The sequence below is a fragment of the Fomitopsis serialis genome (assembly GCF_022376445.1).
Source record: "Fomitopsis serialis strain Sig1Antser10 chromosome Unknown B0H18scaffold_22, whole genome shotgun sequence".
Classification (NCBI taxonomy): Eukaryota; Fungi; Basidiomycota; class Agaricomycetes; order Polyporales; family Fomitopsidaceae; genus Fomitopsis; species Fomitopsis serialis.
The window spans coordinates 359,985-375,757 of NW_025954982.1; the positions used below are offsets into that span (position 1 = coordinate 359,985).

At 54.4% G+C, this 15,773-nt stretch overlaps 7 protein-coding genes across 7 annotated transcripts; 6 read left to right on the forward strand and 1 right to left on the reverse strand.

The window, feature by feature from the left end:
• The first annotated feature begins 97 nt into the window (after positions 1–97).
• Positions 98–2,284, forward strand: B0H18DRAFT_999453 (TIP49 C-terminus-domain-containing protein). The gene is made up of 9 exons (XM_048045562.1): positions 98–194; positions 248–441; positions 511–730; positions 781–1,022; positions 1,073–1,378; positions 1,435–1,595; positions 1,658–1,798; positions 1,851–2,069; positions 2,135–2,284. Exons 2-8 carry the CDS (start codon positions 259–261, stop codon positions 2,017–2,019), a joined length of 1,422 nt encoding a protein of 473 aa, XP_047895115.1. The 5' UTR covers positions 98–194; positions 248–258; the 3' UTR covers positions 2,020–2,069; positions 2,135–2,284.
• Positions 2,285–2,882: 598 nt separating this feature from the next.
• On the reverse strand, positions 2,883–3,394 carry B0H18DRAFT_999456 (uncharacterized protein). Its single transcript, XM_048045563.1, has 3 exons — positions 3,375–3,394; positions 3,169–3,293; positions 2,883–3,072 (listed from the first exon to the last, which is right to left on the reverse strand). Exons 2-3 carry the CDS (start codon positions 3,213–3,215, stop codon positions 2,925–2,927), a joined length of 195 nt encoding a protein of 64 aa, XP_047895116.1. The 5' UTR covers positions 3,216–3,293; positions 3,375–3,394; the 3' UTR covers positions 2,883–2,924.
• Positions 3,395–3,599: 205 nt separating this feature from the next.
• Positions 3,600–5,172, forward strand: B0H18DRAFT_999460 (uncharacterized protein; the record flags this gene model as incomplete). Its single annotated transcript, XM_048045564.1, has 7 exons — positions 3,600–3,611; positions 4,038–4,123; positions 4,162–4,296; positions 4,327–4,350; positions 4,402–4,483; positions 4,539–4,659; positions 4,718–5,172. The coding sequence occupies 7 exons, from the start codon at positions 3,600–3,602 to the stop codon at positions 4,768–4,770; spliced, it is 513 nt and encodes a 170-aa protein (XP_047895117.1). The 3' UTR covers positions 4,771–5,172.
• Positions 5,173–5,885: 713 nt separating this feature from the next.
• On the forward strand, positions 5,886–6,461 carry B0H18DRAFT_999464 (uncharacterized protein). The gene is made up of 3 exons (XM_048045565.1): positions 5,886–6,010; positions 6,074–6,148; positions 6,203–6,461. Exons 1-3 carry the CDS (start codon positions 5,982–5,984, stop codon positions 6,309–6,311), a joined length of 213 nt encoding a protein of 70 aa, XP_047895118.1. The 5' UTR covers positions 5,886–5,981; the 3' UTR covers positions 6,312–6,461.
• A 620-nt stretch (positions 6,462–7,081) lies between these two features.
• Positions 7,082–9,200, forward strand: B0H18DRAFT_953826 (uncharacterized protein; the record flags this gene model as incomplete). The annotated part of the gene is made up of 10 exons (XM_048042220.1): positions 7,082–7,134; positions 7,193–7,306; positions 7,375–7,395; positions 7,445–7,636; positions 7,716–7,910; positions 8,130–8,178; positions 8,408–8,578; positions 8,628–8,655; positions 8,698–8,786; positions 8,949–9,200. The coding sequence occupies 10 exons, from the start codon at positions 7,082–7,084 to the stop codon at positions 9,198–9,200; spliced, it is 1,164 nt and encodes a 387-aa protein (XP_047895119.1).
• Positions 9,201–12,328: 3,128 nt separating this feature from the next.
• On the forward strand, positions 12,329–13,449 carry B0H18DRAFT_235231 (uncharacterized protein). The gene is made up of 4 exons (XM_048037235.1): positions 12,329–12,480; positions 12,537–12,651; positions 12,717–13,301; positions 13,421–13,449. The coding sequence occupies exons 1-3, from the start codon at positions 12,424–12,426 to the stop codon at positions 13,157–13,159; spliced, it is 615 nt and encodes a 204-aa protein (XP_047895120.1). The 5' UTR covers positions 12,329–12,423; the 3' UTR covers positions 13,160–13,301; positions 13,421–13,449.
• A 378-nt stretch (positions 13,450–13,827) lies between these two features.
• On the forward strand, positions 13,828–15,279 carry B0H18DRAFT_1084347 (Clavaminate synthase-like protein; the record flags this gene model as incomplete). Its single annotated transcript, XM_048031776.1, has 8 exons — positions 13,828–13,973; positions 14,031–14,153; positions 14,206–14,479; positions 14,500–14,568; positions 14,637–14,708; positions 14,789–14,877; positions 14,951–15,167; positions 15,223–15,279. The coding sequence occupies 8 exons, from the start codon at positions 13,828–13,830 to the stop codon at positions 15,277–15,279; spliced, it is 1,047 nt and encodes a 348-aa protein (XP_047895121.1).
• Positions 15,280–15,773: the final 494 nt, after the last annotated feature.

Consider the following 15,773-nt stretch of genomic DNA (forward strand, 5'->3'; position numbering starts at 1 on the left):
TGCGGCTCGCTCCTCGCGATCCAATCACATCGCTCCCAAGGATTTATCAGATAGCATACAACTGCTAATGCATGTGTTGAAAGCAGCCTTATTTATCATACTAAGCTACAATCGTCGGAGTTTCGAGTTGCAAAATGCTGTCGCAGTGCGCGCTTCCAATGCGCCTCCTCACGAACACGGTCAGGCTCAGAATACTGGACAACCTCCTCTGAGCAGACGCGTACTTCTTCCTCTGGACACCACTCACCATTCACTGCCATGTCGGCATCGACGTCCTCCGCCCCTGTCGCACATAATGCGCTGCCTCCGCCTTCAACTAATTCTGCGTCGCGCTCGTCGCGCATCGCGCCACACTCGCACATCAAGGGCCTTGGTCTCACTCCAGAAGGTACGGGCAGTGGGGATGCAGCGGGCTTCATTGGACAAGGCAACGCACGAGAGGTATGCACCTCAAGGCTTCCCTGCTGGATGGGCAGCATATGATCCACGAGCTAACAAGTAGCCCTATAGGCATGTGGCGTCGTAGTCGATCTCGTTAAGTCGCGCAAGTTTTCAGGACGCGCTCTGCTCCTGGCCGGTGCACCGGGGACAGGTAAAACGGCACTTGCTCTAGCCATCTCTCAGGAGCTGGGTGCCAAAGTGCCCTTCTGCCCCATGGTCGGGTCGGAGGTGTACTCGACGGAGGTGAAGAAGACGGAGGTGCTTGCGGAGGCCTTTCGGCGCGCCATCGGTATGTCATGAGATTTCGTGAGGCATCATGGGCCTCATCGTCGTGTCTAGGCCTACGGATAAAAGAAACCAAGGAAGTGTATGAGGGCGAGGTCACCGAACTCACCCCTACGGAGTCCGAGAACCCTCTGAGCGGGTACGGAAAGACCGTCTCTCATGTCATCGTTGGGCTCAAGACAGTCAAGGGTACAAAGCAGCTTCGACTGGATCCCAGCATATACGAGGCCATTTTGAAGGAGAAAATCGTAGTCGGAGACGTAATCTATGTCGAAGCTAATACTGGCGCAGTGAAGGTAAGGACCGATGATGACACTCCGTTGGACCGCTCTGATCAGTGAGGCAGCGAGTAGGACGTTCAGATGCGTATGCTTCTTCATATGATCTCGAGTCCGAGACGTATGTCCCACTGCCCAAGGGTGACGTGCACAAGCGGAAGGAGCTTGTGCAGGATGTGACTCTCGGTGACCTCGACGCAGCAAATGCACGACCCCAGGGTGGACAGGACATCATGAGCGTCATGGGAAGCCTCGTGAAAAGCGGCCGAACGGAGGTCACCGAGAAGCTACGGAAGGAGGTTAACAAAGTTGTGAAGAGTTACGTGGATCAGGGCGTGGCGGAAGTCGTGCCCGGTGTCGTCTTCATCGACGAGGTTTGCGCGCATTCCGCTAGGATCCAGTCTGCATGTCTGAGTTGCCGTTCTCATAGGTGCACATGCTCGATATCGAGTGCTTCACCTACCTTAACGCCCTGCTCGAATCGCCGATGGCACCGACAGTCGTCTTTGCAACGAATCGCGGAAACTCCCTAGTGCGCGGAACCACAGACATCGTCGCCCCTCACGGGATCCCCATTGATCTGCTCGATCGGTATGCATGTCTTACGTATCGGGGAAGTCTTGTGGAGGTCTAACCATATCGCGCCATCACAGTTGTCTCATCGTCAGGACAGAGCGCTACAACAAACCTGACATCGCGAAGGTCGTCCAATTGCGTGCTAATGTCGAAGGGCTGCAGCTCGGACCCGGTGTGCTCGACAGGCTAGCAGAACGTGGCGACACAAGCTCACTCCGGTCGGCACCTGTCTCCTGTTTCATCCTGACGCTGCCTGACCAGCTGCCACAGATACGCGCTGCAGTTGCTCACGCCAGCGTCCATCCTCGCTGGTCTGTCTGGCCGAAAACAGATCGAGCTGGAGGACATCAACGAGATGGGCGAGCTTTTCTTGGACGCGAAGACGAGCGCGGAGGCGATCGGTCCGTCAGGCGGCTTCGACGCTGACAAAACTGTGTAATCGCGCCGATCTGTCGTCGCGCTTCGACTGTTCTGTATTTCTTGACTTGGGTAAGTACGTACAGGCGACGGCGGCGCCGATCCGAAGTGCATGGTAGCTGACAGTGCTGGAACAGACAGGGCCGAGGACAGGTCACCAAAATGAATTGCGGACCTTGTAGGACGGTCCACCGTGTTTGTACTAATATTGAATGCATGAGATCCTCCAGGCCTGCAACGTGACCCTGTATTGAATTGCATTGAATGGCCTACGACCTTCGCAGACGTTGCCCTGGACGCCAGCTCTATTTACATACCATATTGGGAACTGTTCTCTTCGGTGACCTGAGTTCATTCGGACCATGCTCCTTTGACTTCTAGCTTCTGCGTGGGGGTCAGTTGCTACGCCCCGACCAATTTTCTCTGTTCCCTTGGCCCCTTCATGTCCGGCATCGTCGTTCAATCACCGTAATGAAGTCTACCATACTGCCAGGCTTCTGCGCCCCTTCTTCCGCGGTCAGCAGGGTGAGTTGATCGCCTCGAGTTCTTCATGCAGCGCCCTGAGAACTCCTTCCTTCCAGAAGACATACAGCATCGTGCGACAACGTTGTCTCCCCCGACGTAAAGTTCCCCTCCTGTTGTGAACATCTGTAATCGTGGCTGAACTGCGTGCTCGTCACGGGCGAGAGTATGCTCCGGCTCCCTGCGTCAATGGCCGCCGATGAGCCTCGGTGTCATGAGCAGTCCAGTTGAGGTTCTCGCCGCGCGGAATCCCACGTCTGCCAGGACACGATTGCGTGTATGTGAGGTAGCGACCGCTGTCAACTGCTCGGCCGGCTGGTCAGCTGGCGTCGTAGCTTCCCCAATCGGAATAGAGTATGTGGCTTCTGCTTCTTCGATCTGCCCCTCATGTCACTCTGACACTTCCTACGCCGGGAACGCATAGACACCCAAACTCAAACTCGCTGGTAGAACGTGCGTTCCTGGACAAGGGTTCACGAAGCTTGGGCGAAGCCTACTATGACCACGAAGGGCTGAGAAGTGGTGCGACAAATGAATGTGGCGCAGGGTTCTGGTCAGTTGACGGTCGTCTGCGAATCGTCGAAGTTCATGACATGGATTTCGTCTTGTTTCACTTCCGAAGATCTTACGCGTCCGCGATGCATCGCAGGAGAACCTGTTCGTATGTGGTATCGCGGTACACCGGACGCCATTCATCGGAGGAGCCTCTCAAGAGCATCTTCTTGTCAGCAATCATGAGGCGACCTGGAAGAGCAACTTACATGGAGATGATAGGTGGGTACTCCTGCTTCTAGGTGTTCTGGTTCGTAGATTCTCACATCTAGTCTGGGATTGCACTCGTGACATGTCCTTTAGTGATCCAATGGGAGTGTTGGGGTTGCAATGGCAGGATGTCCTTGAACCACACCATTGTATCGTGATATGGCCCAACGTTGGCCTAACGTCTGAGCCAGTCTCTGAACGTTTGAACCTAGACACCTACCGGCGTGCCACCTCTCCGGACAACCCGGTAATTACTCGGTCTATTTTTGCGCTTCAGCGAGCCGCGGACTTTGGCCCTGGTGGTCGCGGCTCGCCGACATGTCGACAGGAGTCTCGCACAAGTTACAGACCTGCCGGGGGCGCCTTCGCGGAAGCAAATTGACAGAAGAGACCTGTTCGCGCTAGCGCACAGGTGTGAGCCAAACCGGGAGTTCGGGAGCTTCGCTGCCGACATGGACAGGCCAATTCAGTCGACTGCTCTGGATCTGGTGGCACGGATCTTCCGAAGGCACACATGCCGTGCATGAGGAATCTCGTTCGAGGTCGCAGCCACTGCGGTACTCTCAGCTCTACTGATGCAATCTGTAATTGAATCACGCGTCTATTTGGCCTTCGACCCTTTATATTGGACCTTCGTGCGCAGACAGTCAGACACGTCCCCGACTCAGCTCTATAGCCTTTGTTCGCACGTTGCCCCTCATATACCCGCGACGCCGACGACTTTCGTGATACTCCTACGCAGTGATGATCAACAAGGCGCTCCCATACTACCTCGAGGACCGTTCGGGCTCGTACGCGGGCTCCGACTTCGACGACATCTACGATCGTCTCTTCCTTCGTGTGTCGCGACCCCAGGGAGTGCCACGGATGGCCCGCCTAGCGCCCTCATGATATACAACGTCGGTCGTCGGTCGTCGAACCAACGAGATTACCGACCATTACAGCGTGAACCCTCTGTCGCCCTCGAGTTCGGGCCCAGCGGAACGCTGGACAGATCTCTTTCATGGGCACGTCTGTCTCTATGCCCATGAACCAGTACCTGAAGAAGGTCTCACTGTTTGGAGGGTGAGTCAGATGCCGATTCACTGTCCTTGCGGGATACTCACAATGCCACTTGCAGATCGCTCATTCGAAAGTTCCGAGCTTCAAATGGCGAGGAGTACAAATGGACGTACAAGACCGAGTCGGACCATCAGTGGTCGGTGAGTACCGTTCACGACGGGCCCGGTCTTGCGTCTGACGTTGTTCCAATGTCAGTGCACTGACTCAGCCAACTATGTTGTGGCTCATTACAACCTGAAGCCTCCAAACAAGCCAGCGTTCCGGACGTCTGGCAACATGTTGACTATCAACGAGACGCACGCGAGCCTAGCTATCGGTGAGTCGTCTCCGTTCGTCGGGTTTGTGAGATTGCTCACCAGATCCTATCTCCACAGAGCTTCTGGCGTCATTGACCATCATGCGTCACGTCGCTGCTTACCATCTATGATGCCTGACCAAAACTCGCATATATCGAAAGCGCGACTCGTTGAGCATCACCCATCGCAGCTTTGAGGTATTGCCGCAGTGACCTCGGGCCAAGGAAATGAAGTACGATACCAGACTGCGAGATAATACTGAAAGGACACTTACCGTAGCGCGAGAGCTAAAGTAATCTGGCCTCAGAGCCGGTATGCATTGTACAGTAGCAGCAGCATGACTGGACCAACCTTGTATGTGTACTATCACGACTTATCTGCACGCGTATTTGCCATAAGCCCCCGATGGCGTGTAGTGTGGCAAAGTACTTATCTTTTAACTTCCGCAAACGTCTTGTCGACGATCCGGTGTGCATTGCAGTCATTTGCGGGCATGCGATGACAGCTTCTCCAGCACGAAGTACTTACCTTCTCGGTTCGTCGTTATCAAGCGCCCGGAGGAGAGCCACATTACGACTCTTCCATGCATCTTCTACCCTTGTGAACGGCGCTGCGCCCTCTATCCAGTGGTCAATGACTGACTCGAGCACTGGCCGAAGCATGGAGGAAGACGGAGCGGTGTTGGGGACCATCATACAAGTTCAACGACCGTGAATAGCTTCGAGGTCTAATGCCACACAGTCGGCGGATGCACTGATATCAGGCCTGCAGGCATTCGCCGCCTTCCCGGTGCTACATTGCATGCGAGAATGTTTCTTCCGCATGACTGTAAGGAATGCTGGTCAGTATACAAACAGAATCACACAGTACGCATGACCCACCTTCAACCAAAAAAACCACGTCTGAAGATCGCTGAATGGTCCTGAACGCGGGCACTATGATGAATGATCAAGGTTGCTTGAGTTCGCTCTCATGGAAAGAAAAGGTTCTTCGCACGCGGATGCCTTGTGTGAAGGAATTTTGTGCTGTCTTTCTGGCTCAGACCACTTGACTAGCGGCGACTGTAGTATGGAGCCACGGATGGTTAGGTTCATACAATAGTCCAGGTGTGGTTCGTGCCGCCCACCGCCCGAGTCTTTACTAGCTTCACTGACGAGCTGAATGGAAGTTCGGGTTCGAGAACTGGCCCTGAAGTGGGTCTCCGGAACTTTTTGGTTCTATGACGCGGTCACTGCCAAATGCTCAGCTATAAATGAGACTGAGCTAGATAGTCTCGACACCCGCCTTCCCACCGCTTGCCTATTGACTCTCTCCGCGTGTTGTTTCCCTGCCTTGCATCGGGATGTCTGAACCAAGACCATTTGAGTCAAAGTACGTCGATCCGGGCAAATGTTTGCATGTGAAGGCGTTGAGCTCAGCATGCTACTGTTGCAGGCCGAACAACTCGGAGCCTTCGGCTTCCCCGGACCCCAGTCCTGGCTTGCCAGAGATTAAGCCGACGGAGCTTATGTGCGCATGTTCGTGCCGGTGCAACGAATGTTCTCTGATTATATGAACTGCTAGACCCGACACGATCGACGACGATGATCAGGAAGAGTGGAAGCCCAGAGGTCCAACGAACCACACCGTTGCTGGCAAGCCCGTCAAGCAAACCGGCGGCGTGCGCCGTTAAGACCCTAGCTAGGGAAGTTGTTCGCCGCGCACAAGCCGCACGCGTGCATGTCTAGTTGAAGAATTGGTCTTGCATACATCGGCTTGAACATTCACCAACGTGTACTATACGGCGTGTGCAGCAGTGCAGTGCAAGCAGTAAATTACATGCAAGATCATGATTTGCTTCCGCGTCGCTTGCAAGTTGTAGCCACGTGATTTGGCTCCTTGGCAAGATCTATCGGATCTCATTTGGATCTCAAGTTAATTTATGCATTGATCGTCATGCTCTGCCAAATGCTCCGAAAGTGCTCTGCCAGCGACTCGCACTATCCGGTCTACAGTACCTCAACGATACGAGGCTGAGCTTTAGGGTTCTGCATGGTTCGCATGCCCGGGCTTCGTGCAGACGTAAGACTCGAGGCCTGATCCGATGCTGTACAGTGTAAGCTCGTAAGTAACCAGGTGTTTTGTCTCTAATGTGATGGGCTCTAATTGATGACCGCGACAACACCAAGGATCCGGACCAGTGAGTGCATCTTGAGGAGCAACCTTGTCAGTTGTCTACCTTCGTCGCAAGCCCCAATAGTGAAAATCAATAAGACGCACTCCGGTTCAGGTGCACTGCCAGTGCCGTCAAAAAAACAGCCTCGAGCGTCTTGTGTGGTCCATCGTGGTAATAGACTCCGAGGCCGAACATATTAATCCCTGCTCCTGCTTCAGAGCTCAGCTACCAGTGTCCCCTCCTCGATATCCCACTCACTCTAGCTCCCGCATACAGCTTGAACCCAGATGGAAGATCCGATTTCCTTGTCTGCCGCAATTGACTCCGGATCTGAAGAGAGGTATGTGTCTGGTCGAATCTGTTAGAGAACACGATCCTCAACTACGTGGATATCACAGTCGCGTCTCGCCCGATGAACGCGAGCTCGAGAAACAGCCTGCTACGGCTGTGCTGGTTATTGAGACCGCAGAGACGACGACAAAGGTCATCGTCACGGCTACCAGCACAGTGAGGTGAGTGACTGCGGTCATCAGTCGTCTGCGAGTGCACCTTCTGATACGACGACAACCCGCTCGTGCAGACTCGAGGAGACGGGCACGTCGTACGTTCGCTTTATGCAGTAGACGCGCATCTACGAACTTTCTCTCTAGCTCTAGCGAATGCAGCGATGGCGACGACCTCGATGACGGCGACTTTGAGCAGTGGAAACCGCGCGGACCATTAAAACAGAACTCTGCGGCAATTCCCCCGCTCAATTCGCGAGTCCGGGATGCGGCTGTAGAGAACACCAAGGCGGGATCCAATGCGCACGCTCAGGAGCCGAAAGACAAGGAGGATAAGGTGTCCAAAGCCCCAAAGAGCACTGCCTCGAGCAAGATCAGACGCTAGCAGCCGACGGACATGTGTGTGCTCTGTGTGCAGGGGGGTAGATGTCATGAGGATATGGTGTCGAGATTTGAGTCCATATCGCATGATATTCATTTGGGCTGTGACTGTCGATGAACTTCGAAGACACCGCATGCACTGCCCTGAACATCGAGGTCGCTCTATCACCGTGCCCTTCGCCCCACATGTGCAAGGCTTCCTCGCCAAAGCGTTCAAGCGTGTGCAGCAACCGTGAATTAGGTTGACGCCGAGCCACACGAAGCCTTCTGCGTCTGCGACCTGGCGTTCCAATGACCTGATTCGGTCGCGAGCTTTGACCGCTGACGGATGATCGCAAGAGGGCGTGGTATCGGCCAAGCATCGATGGAACGAGATGGATGTTCCGTGATGCCGTGCGGTGCAACTGTATACTCATCCAACGCTCGGGTTGACAATCTCGGGTTCGTGCAGGGGACGGATCGGTGCCTGGAACAGTCTGGCTCCATTGCCCGCGGCTGTCGTACGTGTACGACGACGGGACTTCGACGACAGTCGTGCTTCTCCTTCGGACCTGGTGGATATGTACACGCACCCTCGCACGATCTTCAGCAGACCCATATGTGGGATGCGCAACGGGCCCGCAAAATGGTCTGAGCGGTGTAACAGACTGTAGCCAGCGTCGGCGGTCGCCGTTGTCGTGCCGTTGACGAAGTCAATTTGGATCACGGGATGCGCACTGCTTCTGCCAGTGCCATGCATCGAGGTTGACGAACGTTGACGAACAAAGCGTGGGCGAGCTGCCAGTTCTCGGGAACGGCGTAGCCCGTCGTGTCGGGGTCCTCAACAACGAAGTGCACGATGTTGGCCACGCCACCACTGCCAATGAACGAGTTGATGGCGAGGCCGCCGTGGAGTTGAATGTGAAGCGGTTTCGGGGGATCGAGCGCGTTTCCCTCAATTATTGCTGAGACCGAGGTTGACTCCAGTAAAGTATCATGTGAGTGCCTGTCATCGTCTGGTAGGCCACAACGGTAAACAGGGAAACATACCGCAAACATAGCGGGAGCCAATTCGCCTGTAGAATCCGTTGTCGACTTTCATGCCATGAGTCGGTCGCTCCTGGGCCAGGTATACCCGTATCTGAAAGCGGGAACACGTCCTCGTTGCTCTGAAAGATTTCAGTCAAGAGTGATCATTGCACAGCGTCCGTAGACCGTCATTGCGGGTGACCATACCGTGCGGTCTCCGCCAACGCGAGCGTTGGGCGGCTGTCCAATTAGGTTGGTATAGGCCATCAATGCGCTGTGCATACGTGAACTCGTTCCGCTTCTCAATGCCGCTCCAGTCAATCCGATTGTCTTGCTTGATCAAGGACAGAAGCATGGAAGACGCGAGGGGCAACGCAGTGTCTCGCTCGAGAACTGGGACATCCACAGACACATTCCCCGCATCGACGACAGACGCCACGAGAGCCTAAAGATACACTCGGGACTATGGGCGAAAGGACCTTCAGAATGGTCTCTGAGTGAAGGCCCCAGATAAGAATGTGTTCTGAAAGCACGGTCAGGTCTTAACCGCACTGGCAGAGACTGGCCCAGACCTACATCGCTGCGGGTCCAAATATTCACTGATGTGCGAAAGAGTCTATGAACCCTTGCGATCTCGTGGCCTGATTGTGCTGTAGGGAGCATGGTCACGACTGAGTGTCGGCAGACCTGTGGAAGCAAGAAGCCTGAGTCGGAAGTTAGCCAGGAGCCCGCGCACGCAGTGCCATGCACGGCTCTCTGATCCTAGCAACCTGCGGACTGCTTGGAGACGTTGAATGGAACACTGAGATCCTGGCCATGCTCACCAGGTATGCCCCTGAGCTGAGTACTTGAAACCACTGTGAAATGAAAAGCCAGTAAGTACTAGGAAACCACTCCGAGAATCGAGGATGCGCCGTCACGGTCACGCACCCGTGCCGTATACATGTGTGACTGGCGCTGCAGTGCTGGCGGCCCGAGTAATTAATGTCTTCTCCTCCTGGCCATCCTCAGCCTGAGCTCCTCCTCCACAATTCACGCCATCAATTTGGCGACCCCAATTCTGTGTTCATATAGCGGAGGCGCGAGATGGCTCACAGATGATACGGTTGTCTGTAGGCGGTGCGACGCGGACTTGGCGCGTACTACTTACTGGCAGTTAATGGGCTGTTCCCCAAGGTTCAATTGCGATGATTGCTCGCATGATCCCCGCTCTTTTGTCGCTATCCTTGTATGCTGTGGCAAATACTCATATCTCAACTCGTCTCCCGTGTGACTACAGTGCATGTAACACCCGATACCGTTCTGTAGAAATCCCCTGAAGACGAGGACGCGCGTCAAGTCGAGAGCAGCGGGGACTTCTGGTATATCGAGTATACCCCGTTCGAACGCGTGAAGACCTGCTACGTACATGCGAACTATGTAGCTACTCCGATCACGTGCAGTAGGCGCTACACCCCATATTCCGTCACACCCCCTCGACTACTGCACAGAGCATCATGCAGAATGTATGTCAATAGTAAATGCTAAGGCGAAATGCACCCCCTGATTCCAATCAAAGAACATGCCCAGGCAACCGAAGGCTCCCAATCTCAATCGTCCCGTAGTCCCTCGGTGGAACTTGAAGTTGCGAGATGTCATGCACAGCTGTCATGGCGCTTCATTCTTCGAAGGGTTAGGACTGCTGCCTCGAACCGGCTCCTCGCGACAGAATGCACGAATGTGCCCCTGCTTCCCACATCTCCAGCACGTTGGCATACCTCCCGATGAACCTCCCGAACCATAGCCTTCCGCCCCGTTCCCTGAATCCCCACCCCCTGATCCTCGCCCTCGACCACTCCCATTCTTCGACTGAGCTATGTAAGCACCGTCCGTACGTTTCGTGTCAGGCTTGTGGCCACCGCGCCGCATCTCTTCGCTGATCAGCCGATCAATGACATGACTGAGCGTGAGTTGGTCGGACGGCGTAGCGTCCAGCGAAATAACGAAGGGTTCGTATGACTCATCGAGTCCGTTCGTAAGCGTGAGGATGCGATCTTCATCAGTCACCTGAATTCCAGCCTTCTCCATTCGAAAGGCAAAAGCCTTCACTCGCCCAATCCACGCCGCCATAACCTCATCCTCCTTCCGGAATCGCATGAACTGCCTCCGAAGTGCCAACCGGGTTGCGAACCCACGCGCAACGTGAATCTGCGCAAGGTGGTTCCAGATCTCCATCGGATCCCGACTTTGCATGTGCGACAGTTGACCATCCTCCACCCTTGCAATCATCTCCGCCCGAGCCTCCGCCATCTTCGCCTTCGACCGTGCATCAACCAATTTCTTCCACCATGCCTCCGTCTCCCCCATCGGCAACGCAGTCGGCGGTTCTGCGTCAATCACGACAACACCCGTCCACAACTTCTTTCGGATGAGGTCAGCCTCCATCCGGGTAGCCCACTCCGCATAATTGGTGTCGTTTAGGGCCGTAAAGTTGTTCTTCGTGAGTTCGATCGACATTCCGAGAGGAGGGCGACAACAATCCAGCAAACGAGCAAACAGACAGACAGACAACCAGGTGTTTAAACCAAAAACGGGCAACACGGGTAGTGATATACGCGTTCGTGTAGAAATCCCCTGAAGACGAGGACGCGCGTCAAGTCGAGAGCAGCGGGGACTTCTGGTATATCGAGTATACCCCGTTCGAACGCGTGAAGACCTGCTACGTACATGCGAACTATGTAGCTACTCCGATCACGTGCAGTAGGCGCTACACCCCATATTCCGTCACGTTCCCCGTCGGACGTAAGCTGCCCCCCCTGGGCCTGAACTCTCTGCAACCCAAACCAGAGCCTCAGTCTATACCAAAGGCGACCGTTGGACTTATGTGTACAGTTTGGTCAGTGTACTGAAGCCCTTCAACCCTGGTCGTGCTCGCTGACACTCAATCACAGGCAGTCGCTGTGGTCCTCTGCGTTTTCACAATAACAATGATGTATAAGAAATGTACATAAAAGTACGGAAGCTGATGCCGTTGCTTCCACACCCAGACCCCGCAAGCTGTTGACTCTGACTACTTGTAAGTCGTCAGAACGTTCAGTTCATGATGCAGAGATTTATGCGCATAACCCCGTCAGGCCAATCATCGAACTCTACCTGGTCACTTCTCCGCGGACGGCTGTGCGAATGTTCATTTCCCGCAGCCATTATCTGCGCGTATCTTTCCTGTATCGTTTGTAAGTGAGAAACAGTCGCTGGGGGCCGCCCTACTGTACAGTCCGGAACACCGCGCAGCGCCCTTCACATTCGCCGGCCATAGATGCCCACTCAGTGGCGTGGTACTGTGTATACCCCGTACGTGGAAATTTCCTCCATCAAGCTCCTAAGTAGTTGTACTGAGGTGCCACAGTATGGTAGTCAATGAAAATCCGTCCAGTGTAGACGCGTTGCGCGATTTTCCTGTCCCAAGCACATATGTCAGAAGCTGACGGAGGCTTTACGGGATCCCGCCATATGTCATCTCCTAATCGTGCATGATTCTCCAAAGGTCTACGGTGCGTCTATACAGAACGTAGATTTTCACTTACTCCATCTCGCAGAGTCCGAAGGGAGATACCCATGGAGGAAAACTCCTGCGAGACGACACCTCGGACGTCTAGACTATCCGTGCTCGGAGAAGTCATATGTGCAAACAGTCCTTCTGTGCGTGCTTAGCTCATGGGTTTGATCATGTCAGAATCTCGGTCTGAACGTTTGACCTTATGCCTCGCACGGCACCCTGCTACTGTGTCCGACTTCTAACCCCAAGCCGGGAATCCGTGAGCTTCAAATTTCGCTTCCGCGTCAGGCGTCGGGGCACTGATGGATTGGGCAGGACACGCTGCTCTCAGTGAAACACTGGAAGCCGACCTTTCCTTTCGCCTATAGAAACATACTCCATTGTATGGTATGCCCTCACGACAAGACGGCGTCCGGCGAAGGCCAGTTTTGTAAGTCGCGTCATTCCGTATCACCTCCCCATCTACATTCAGTGACCATGTCGGGAATAAGTCAGGGATGGCAGACCTTCGGATGACACGACCGTTGGACGCCGGTTCATTTCAAACGATCCAATCCTTGGTGCGTTTAGCCTCTCGTGCTAGCTTTCGCTCCAATCCTGCCTGCCGCTCTTGTGTCTTGTCCGGGGACCCAGAAGCCATGCGATCGGTTAGGAGCGTGAAGACGACCCTCGAAAGGCGAGTCATCCCGTATTTGTTCCACCCTCCTCGCCAATCAGCCGCGTGTCATGACCCTCGGAGCTCTCGTTGCTGCCACGAGTCTGTCTGTAAGCCTTGGCTCCTGACGCGGAAGATCGTGCTACGGCTACCCATGAATGCACGTCCCATGGGGAACCACCGCGTCTGCAGGCATTACCGGACGCCCGAGACACTAGCAACGACGCATCCATATCCCAGCTCCGACCGGCGCCCCGTTTGCAGAATATCCCCTTGGTCTTAGACACGGCGAGTACGGCGCCCAACCCGGCGACGAAATTTCAATCGGCCTTGCTCTAGGTCGACGCTGAAGAGCGCTGAAGTTGCCCCGCATTGTTCAGATCCGCAGACATCGGCTTGTCACCGTCTGCCCCCACATCTGTCTGGTGAGTACTGACAGTGGCTCTCTTGTTCGCAACACTTGTACAGATTGGCACTCGGGTCCTCATCCAATCAGACGAGTCTTTGGCTAGGCTGAGTATACTAACGCTGGGCGTTTATGTAGACACAATCTCTACGCTGTGGCTCCCAAGATCGCTCCAGTGCTGCTACTAGCTAGGTCCGAGGAGGGGTACTTACACATGACGGCCCTGCAACGTGAGAAGCTGAGTGGGGAAATGCGGCTGCTTTCTCACTCAAGCGTTCTAGCAATCATGCGCTTCCTCGTGACGCTAAACGGGGTAATGACCTGATGAACTACGACTCTCATGTGAACTGGTGCAGAGTTAGGGTTCCATCAAACGCGCGAGAACGTGGAGCATGAGAAACGAGGGAGAAGCACAGCCCGGACGTCACCCAGCCGGCGATCATAGACCTGGTCTGACCACTCATATAAAAGAGTGGTAGCACTGCGACTCCAGCATAAGCTTGCATCCCCTTCGTAGTTGACATCTTGGTGATCATCCGAGCAGTATGCCAGGCCTTATTGACTTCCCTCCCTTTCCGGACGATGTGCCTACCCACCCTCTGCTCGTCGTTGACTATCAGTTGCTGAAGGCTGGCGACCAGAACGAGATTGACACACTCTGGAAAGCTGCCACCGAGCTCGGCTTCTGGTAGTAAGTCTACATGTCATTGTCCTACGGTTGACATGTCATTAAATGACCTTGATCCAGTTTGAAGAACCATGGCGTCGACGGCGACGTACAGGAGATGTTCGATATGGGCGCAGAGACTATGGCGCTTCCCCTCGAAGAAAAAATGAGATTCGAGCAGGGTGATGACGGCATGTCTTTCGGGTAAGTGAGACCTACCCCTTCGCAATCCCGTTCTGACCGGGCCTCGCCATAGTTATAAGGCAGCCGGCGCCAACGCCACGGATGAGAAGGGCAACCTGGACACAGTCGAGTTCATCAATGTCGCGAAGGACGATGCGCTTGCCTACCCGAACGTGGTACACCGCACGTATCCGCCTACGGTCGACGCGCGGATGGAGAACACCATCAGACCGTTCATTCAGAAGTCGCTCGAGGTCAACAGCACGTTGCTCGACATCTTCAACGACAGGCTCGGACTTCCCAAGGGCACGTTGGCCAAGAAACATCTGCTGGGGAGCCCAGTGGAAGTGAGTCAAGGTGCATCAAGAACCCGCCCAAGCACGACGCCAATGAGCCCAAAGCCGCTATCGGTGCGCATACAGATTTCGGCTCTCTGGTCAGTAGAAGACTTCTTTGTCAGAATGGATTGACTTATGGCATGACTGATGCGTGATTTTCTATCAGTCCTTCCTTCACAACCGTCTCGGAGGTTTGCAGGTCATGGTTCCAGGCACGGAAAGCTGGCAGTACGTAAAGGTATGCGCTCCGACAGCCCGGATCATGTACAGCACGGAGGACTCCCGCTGACCTGATCTTCTATCATATCTGTATGACAGCCCATCCCAGGACATGCCATCTGCAACCTTGGAGACGCAATGAGCATCTTCAGCGGCGGTATTCTTCGCTCGAACCTGCATCGCGTCGTGTGAGTAGATTCAAATCACAGTAGAAGGCCCACCATGTGTCTTCAATATCGAACGACTGATCCGCTTTTCTAGTCCTCCCCCGGGAGCTCAGTCGCAGTATGAACGCTGGTCCCTCGTATTCTTCACCCGTCCTGGCTATTCCCAGCTCCTAGAGGCGCTCACCGAGGGCAGCCCGATGATTGCGGAGGCAGCCTCGAAGGTCGCTGACAAAAGCATCTACTTCTCTGGCCAGACGTCGAAGGAGTGGTTCTTCCGGAGGATCAAGAACCAAAGGACCAAGAACCAGAAGGTAGATTATTCGTTCATAAATCTCAACGAACTGTCTTCATGTACTCTTCGTGCAGGGCCCCGAGACATGGCGTGCAAGTCGCGGCACAGAGCATCGCCCGGAGGCCGCTTGAACCCGACCGGAAGATTGCATTAGAGTACGCCGTGGGTGTTGTTGAGGTATCTGTATGTACGCTGTTAGAGATGATTTCAAGTCGGGTGCCATTGGAGGCAGATTGAATACACGCGTCTCGAAGATGTAGCTTCATATGAGGATCGACCAAGTCTGCATCGCTGTAAAGCTAATCCATGTGAGACCTATTCACCATATCCGCATGGTACCGACAAGTCGGCATACCTTGTACACGTCGGAAGTCATCGGAGACCAGGCGATTGGTACATGCAGCCTTCGATGGCTACCGCGCAGGGTGAAGATGGTCATTTCAGTCGGAAACCGAAATCAACCTGTCAAGGTCATCTTGGTTTCTCAGACAGGCGAGTGCTCGTGAAATCAGTAGTCGTCAATCAATCAGAGCAGGTATAATACAAGGCACGTAGCCCTCATTCTTTTGTTCCACGGGACGTCCCGAGTGAGTGTCTCTGGCGACGCAATCCAACGACCGCCTCA

What these genes read in the sequence shown, in the direction of transcription:
- B0H18DRAFT_999453 (XM_048045562.1), top strand. Translation starts at nt 259, where the DNA reads ATGTCGGCATCGACGTCCTCCGCCCCTGTCGCACATAATGCGCTGCCT. An exon ending in GGCCTTTCGGCGCGCCATCG is followed by an intron (nt 731 to 780) that starts GTATGTCATGAG and finishes CGTCGTGTCTAG; the next exon opens with GCCTACGGATAAAAGAAACC. An exon ending in GTGTCGTCTTCATCGACGAG is followed by an intron (nt 1,379 to 1,434) that starts GTTTGCGCGCAT and finishes CCGTTCTCATAG; the next exon opens with GTGCACATGCTCGATATCGA.
- B0H18DRAFT_999456 (XM_048045563.1), bottom strand. Translation starts at nt 3,215, where the DNA reads ATGAATGGCGTCCGGTGTACCGCGATACCACATACGAACAGGTTCTC. An exon ending in CCACATACGAACAGGTTCTC is followed by an intron (nt 3,073 to 3,168) that starts CTGCGATGCATC and finishes CCGTCAACTGAC; the next exon opens with CAGAACCCTGCGCCACATTC.
- B0H18DRAFT_999464 (XM_048045565.1), top strand. Translation starts at nt 5,982, where the DNA reads ATGTCTGAACCAAGACCATTTGAGTCAAA. An exon ending in CCAAGACCATTTGAGTCAAA is followed by an intron (nt 6,011 to 6,073) that starts GTACGTCGATCC and finishes CTACTGTTGCAG; the next exon opens with GCCGAACAACTCGGAGCCTT. An exon ending in ATTAAGCCGACGGAGCTTAT is followed by an intron (nt 6,149 to 6,202) that starts GTGCGCATGTTC and finishes ATGAACTGCTAG; the next exon opens with ACCCGACACGATCGACGACG.
- B0H18DRAFT_235231 (XM_048037235.1), top strand. Translation starts at nt 12,424, where the DNA reads ATGCCTCGCACGGCACCCTGCTACTGTGTCCGACTTCTAACCCCAAGC. An exon ending in TAACCCCAAGCCGGGAATCC is followed by an intron (nt 12,481 to 12,536) that starts GTGAGCTTCAAA and finishes TGGATTGGGCAG; the next exon opens with GACACGCTGCTCTCAGTGAA. An exon ending in GTCCGGCGAAGGCCAGTTTT is followed by an intron (nt 12,652 to 12,716) that starts GTAAGTCGCGTC and finishes GGAATAAGTCAG; the next exon opens with GGATGGCAGACCTTCGGATG.